The sequence below is a fragment of the Capsicum annuum genome, chromosome 11, assembly GCF_002878395.1.
Source record: "Capsicum annuum cultivar UCD-10X-F1 chromosome 11, UCD10Xv1.1, whole genome shotgun sequence".
NCBI lineage: Eukaryota > Viridiplantae > Streptophyta > Magnoliopsida > Solanales > Solanaceae > Capsicum > Capsicum annuum.
The window spans coordinates 3,682,123-3,688,834 of NC_061121.1; the positions used below are offsets into that span (position 1 = coordinate 3,682,123).

At 32.2% G+C, this 6,712-nt stretch overlaps 1 protein-coding gene across 1 annotated transcript in view; it reads left to right on the forward strand.

Annotated features, from left to right (window-relative positions):
* The first annotated feature begins 2,204 nt into the window (after positions 1-2,204).
* The window catches only part of LOC107846807 (transcription factor bHLH19), a 10,259-nt gene continuing 5,751 nt past the window's right edge, over positions 2,205-6,712 (forward strand). The window contains exons 1-2 of the mRNA XM_047399360.1: positions 2,205-2,595; positions 4,072-4,395. Of these exons, the coding sequence (XP_047255316.1) occupies positions 2,263-2,595; positions 4,072-4,395 (657 nt within the window). The 5' untranslated portion in view covers positions 2,205-2,262. The remainder of the gene's footprint in view (positions 2,596-4,071; positions 4,396-6,712) is intronic.

Genomic DNA, 6,712 nt, shown 5'->3' on the forward strand with positions numbered 1-6,712 from the left:
TTATTAAATGTAACGCATGATCAGTTTTTTTATTTTTTATTGTTGTTAAATTCGTTACGATAATTTTGTTGAAAGTAACTCCATTAGTTAATTTTGTTATGTAATTATGTCAATTTAGCTTTTAAGTAATTTTGTTAAATTTATATATTTATAATTTGTTCGCAAGAGTAAGATTAATCCTTTTCTTTTAAAAAGATTAAATTTTGGGAATAATATTAAATTTAAGATAATATAAGTAGATTTGTATATTTTATTATTTTATCAACAAAATTAATAATTATTTATTGATTTAATTAATTATGTTAAATGAATTTTGGTTTAATTTATTTTTTAACGCTAGATAATTTTTAGACAAGTTAAAATATTCGTTTCAATTAAGAATGCGGCATACGCATCTTTTTCGAGACATTTAAAATTCAAGGATACAATAATGCACCTTGATAAATAATTTTTCTAAAATTAATTTTCGTTGATTTATTTAATATAAGATAATAGACAAGTTTTTTTTCAGTATTAAAAATGAGCGAAATAGGCCTGCAAACATAGTTTATCCAAAATAGTTAAAGCTAAGTATAAGTTAATAAAAGCGACCGTGCTAGAACCACGGGACTCGAGGGTGCCTCACACCTTCTCCTCAGTCAACAGAATTCCTTACCCAGTTTTCTGTTTTCGCAGACCAACAAAGAGTCATTTCCTTTTGATAAGGGATTTAATAAGGTGACTTGGAACACCATAACTCAATTCCAAGTGGCGACTCTGTAATTTAATTAATCTCTATTCAATACCGTCACTTTAATTTGAAAAACCCTTCGACCACGGTCCTCAAGCGAAAAAAGGGGTGTGACACTTTCCATTAAAATAAAAGAAGTGTAGTTCCATACTTGTTTTATAAAATATTTTTTCTAAAAATACAAGTTACTTGAAATTGATTTCCCTAAAATAAGAAAAACAATCTTTCTACGTGACGGTTCTAAGCTCATTGTCTCCTCCCTACCTACTTGGTACCCCTTGACCATCCCACCACCCGCCAATCCCGAGCCCCACTCCCTATCTCATCCTGCTCCTATATTATTTTTTTCTAAGTTACATAGAATAAGTATTCTTGGGATATTATTATTTTTCGATTAGTATTTATCCAGACCTCACTTGAGATTACACGGGGTATATTATCGTTGTTACTTTAGCCAATATTAGAAAATAAGTTAATATTTCTTCATACCAAACACACCACACTTCAAAAAGAGTTTCACTACATTGGCTTTCTTATATTGACGAATTTATCTCTTCTCTTGTATGAAATATACAACAAATAAGTGGGAAAGACAAGATTCAAACCCTAGAATAAGTTCCAATATTCGAACCTAAGTTTAAATAAATCATTTTACTCATCATGCAAGTGTCAAATGTTAATTCCTACTAGTATTTTGATGAATTTAAGTTTGGTATTTTTTTTTTACACTATCAGGTAACTTTTATCTGTTGTAGCAAGTCATTCATTTCTCAGGTAAAAATATAAAAATGAATGACGTGCTACAACAGATAAAAGTCACATAATGATGTAAAAAGAAAATACACCGACGGTGCATCTAACTTAAACTCATTTTTGATTAGTATGACAATTTATTGGCAACATGTTAGGACTTTAGACTTCATTAAAGAATATTAAAATAAGACTATGTTCCAAGTCTATATGAAATTAATATTTAATTAGATTAATTAATTACAAACTTAAGATAATAGTAATAATTTGGTATTGTAGGGTCCACATCTCTGACGAAACCCTCCTTAGCCGCCTACCATTCGATACGAAACATATGACAATACAAAATACACTTTGTTTTTACATTCGGTGTTTGATATTCTAATTGAAATCTCCATAAATACGATGAATTGTATACTGTAGGATCCATTTTAAAAAATGATGCTTGCGACCGGATTTTCTTCATACTACAACTCAAACCTGAGACTCCTAGACCTTATTTCATCGATGAATCATTCGAGAACAAATTTAGCGAGACTAATCTAATCTTTCACCTCATACAAATAAAAACATAGGGATATAAATTAATAAATATTGTTAAGGGGTAACATCAGTAGCAGGTTGAGCAACTTTCACATATTAATTCATTGCATAAATTAAAATTAATTTTTGCAACACTATAAAAAGGCAGCTACACTTTAGCAAAACATAATAGGTACACAGAATATACAAATTAGACTTTATTAAATTATTGTCTTTCTCAATAACCACTCTCAAAAGAAATGGATGATCTTACTCTTATTTTTTCTCATCATAATAATGGTGAAAAATCAAGAAAACGACTTCATGAAGAAGATGATTTATCTTGTATAATTTCTTTCAACACACAACAATATTCAGACAAACGTTGTCACTTTCTGACTTATCCGCCTATAAGAGACGCAAATAATAGTATAAGTTTTTCGAAGATTAATAATAATAATATTGGTGCAAAATTTGGAGGAAAAAGGAGGGGAAAGCAAGCACATGAACATTTGTTAGCTGAAAGAAATAGAAGAAAAAAGATTTCGGAATTATTTGGTTCATTAGCCTCTCTTCTTCCTGGCCTCAACAAGGTAACCTACTTCTTCATAATATTGCAAATACATTTTGTTAACTTATTTGTTTTTTTTATCTTAATTGTTGGATTTTTTAAAAAAATAAATTAATTAAAAGGTTTTTTTTATAAAAAGGTGTCTTTAGTGAAAGGTTGTCTTTTTAGCGAAGAGGTATTTTTTAGATGAAAAGATATTAATAGATGAAAGGTTGTGTCCTTTCATTCTTTGATTTTTATTATTTTTATTTAAATCAACTTCTCCGAATTTCTGAAAAGATGATAAAGTTCTACAGAGATACAACTTTCCTCAAAGTTTTCTTTCTTCTTCAAAAAGATCAAGTTCAAGTTCTTGTTTTCCAATAGGATTATCTTCACGATTTGCTTGGTGCAGAAATTCAAAGGTTTGTCATATCCATTAAAACTTGCATTAAATCCTATAGCAATCTCGCAGAGGAAATGGAACAACTATCATTTTTAGGAAAGTATTTCGTGCATGTTTTAAGCCTTTAACTCTGTGTCTGTTGTTCAGATTATTAAGCCTTCATCTTTGTGATCTTCTTTGTATATATTTATATGTGTTCATAGAACATATTTTCCAACATTAATTGTATGGTATACGAAATCAACTCCCAATTATTTAAGAGTCATGTTGTCCTAGGGTAGGAGTAAGGTCTACGTACACTCTATTCTCTCCATACTCCACTATGTGAGAAGATATTGGGTATATATGCAGGGGCGGATCGGAGCTACACTTGGCCGAGGCAAAAAAAATTACTATTTATAGTTAAAATTATTTTTTTATGTATATATAGTAGATGTTGAACCCTCTTCGATTAGATCGTATGTTTACTTCTGAACTCCTTTAACAAAAATCTTGATTCCACCACTATATATATATATGTCAAACTCCATAAAGATGACTATCTTGTAATTGTTAGGGGCTTAAAAATGGCTATTTGTGACTATATTATATTCTATCCTATCGAAAAAATTCTCCATTCGAAAACCCATCTAAGGGCCATTTAAGGGCTTTAACCATCCTGCAATTAAAGACTTATCATTAAGTTAAAACCAGATAAATTGTTAGAGTTTGTGACCCAAATTTTATTAATTTGGTCCTGAAAAGTTTGTGGTGCGACCCATGTTTGTGATATGTTTTTGGGCCTAGGATTTATTTATACGCACGTATTATATAAGTGCGATTTAGTGGGTTATTTTTTGGTGGTTAAAATACGTTATTGAGACTACGTCTCCTTCATTGTACTCTTTTCCATTATAATGAAAATCCTCCTCCTCTGTCCGTGGTTTTTCCCGTCAAGGATTTTCACGTAAATTTATGTATTTTTCTTATTTTCTTTCGTTTTGTGGTATTACTTATTTCTACCCATTCATTACACAAACAAATTGAAACGGAGCGAATATAACATTATATTATTCAAAACAAGGTGTATTGGTGTATTGAATTAAACATGTGTTAAAATTATTATTATTATAGATGGACAAGGCATCAATTCTTGAAGGAGCAACCAATCGCATTAAACAACTTGGTGAAAGGGGAGAAACAATGCAACATCATCATGACACCAAAACAAACAATGAAATATCTTCAATAGAAATGGTGAAGAGTAATTTACCACAAGTTGAAGTAAGAAGTTTAGAAGAGGAATTGTTGATTACAATATTATTATACTCCAAAAACCAACAAAAAGGAATTATTGATGAAATATTAAGTGTGATTCAAAGGCTTCATTTGACTATCAAGACCACTAATTTCATGCCATTTGGCAGCATCTCAATGCACATTACAGTTGTTGCTCAGGTTTGATTTTCATCCTTTCTCTTTGAAAAGTTGTTTACAGTGGGTAGGAGTTTAGTCGTTTTAGTAGGGAAGAGTGATTTGTTTGTATTTGTGTCTGGAGTTTTTTGTTTATGGTGTTCTAGTGATATCTATATTTTTGGATAGATAGTTTATAACAGTACCTTATGGGCAGGGGCCAGGGGCGGAGCTACCCTTAGATCAGGGGTTCATCTGAATCTCCTTCGACGGAAAAGTATATTATTTATATATAGTCAAAATTAATTTTTACATATATATTTTAGATGTTGAACCCACCTTTGGTTAGTTGATATATTTTCTTTTCAACCCTTTTAATGAAAATCTTGGCTCCGCCACTACTTATGAGTATCTTGTTTCCTTTAGTATCTAGCGGCGTGTTATCCCATCTTGTTGTGTGTTTTTGTGTTTTTGTTCGTTATACTGTTATATGTCCTGAGCAGGGAGTCTATCGGAAGCAGTCTCTCTACTTTATTTGATTTGAGATAGTGGTATATAAATGAACTGTGTACACTTTTTGCTCCCCAGACTCCACTTTGATACAAGTCAAATAGCCACCTTAGCTTTTGATGACTTCTTTGGAGGCCAACAGCTAAAGGCCCAATACTTTGTCACCCCGAGGGCACAAGAATATGCAAGGAAGGCCCATTTTGAGCAAGACATAAAGCAATTCCGTGTATGGAAGGTTGCTTAGATGCTTGCCTTGATACTAACCCGAGGACCATAAGCCTTGAAGAATGAACTATCCTTGGTTTTGAGAGCATAAAAGAGGCGTCATTCATCAAGTTCAAACACACAAGGCGCCATTTATGAAGATGGAAGCTCGTGAGAGTATGTTGCATTCATCCAAGGGAGTGTACTTGCTAATACGTGAAGAGGGACCTTGAATATACTTCAAGGAAGCCTTGGATACACTCCAAGGGCGCCTTAACTTAGGGGTATTATGGTCTTTTGAGACTTCTCTTTTACACTCCAAAGGTGCACCCTTCAGTAAGGGTATTTTAGTCATTGTTTATAATAAGTATAAATAGACACTTTGGCTTGCATTTTCATTAGACTTTGATGAATTGAAAAAGAGTATTACTCTTAGTGTAGTTTCTTTCCTTAGTGTAGGGATTGGAAAAACCATCTTAGAGTAGGTCTTGGAAAAGACATCCAAACTTGAGAGATTAACACATCTGATGGATTTCACTTGTGTTGATCAATTGGCAAAAAAGGTGTGATTGAGGAGTGTGAGTTTCTTTGGTCCACCTAAGAGTGAGGTTTGAACTACCATTGGTGAGGTGTGTTTGAAGGTTTGATACACTTTCTTATGCTAATCATTAGTGATAGTAAGGGTCTCATTACCGATCTTTACATTTATGCAATCTTCTTGTTCATCTCCTTTCTATGTGTTATTTTCCTTTACTTGTGGTTGCTGATTTTGTGTTTTTAGTGTCCATTTTCGATTTTAGTAGTTTGTTCTTTTATCATTTGGTATCAAGATCAAGAATTGATTTTGTTCCAACAAAATCAATCTTGGGATTGTTATCTTGAAAATTTAAAAAAAAAAGTGAAAAAGAAGAAAAACGAAAAAAGTTACTATTCACATTTTTTAGGATTTTTAAAATTTTTGAGACTTGATTTTTGTGTGTTTCTAGAGTTAGATCCTTGTTCCTAACACTAGAATAAATGTCCGAAAATCCAAAAGAAAAAAGAGGTGTATCACGTTTTTGTGTTTAGGCAGAATTTTAGATCTTAGATCTACTTTATTTTTGTGTGTTTTGTGAGTTTCTAGTGCTAGATTGTTGTTCTTAGCACTAATAGAGTATAGATCTAAGATTTGAGCTAAATCAGAGGTGTTTTGAACCATCCACCATTGTTGAGCTTGTGTTTGAAGCTATTTGAGGGTGGATCGCGTTTTGTGCTATTGTGGTTGCGACATTTTTGGACTAATGTTGTGATATTTGTGTTTGGGTTGGCAGAGACACCTTGGATCTTCAAGAAAATTTAAATTTGGAGGTCATTTGCCTTGTGGTCAACATTGGTCAACACTTGAATGTTCTTGGTGTTCTTCTCATCTTCATATCTTGTTGAGGAAGAATATTCAAAAGTGGGTGTTTGATCTTGAAAAAAGAAGGAAAGAGAGTGTAGTAATTGTTCAAGAAAATTTCCAAGCACCTTCTTAGTCATCCAAAAGAAAGAAAACAACAAAAGGGAAGAAATAATCAAGTACAAGTGCAAGTGCAAGTACAAGGGGGGGCCAATTCAATTCAAATTCATTTGAAGCTTGAAAAGGCTCCAAAAACCTTGCAATCCCCCC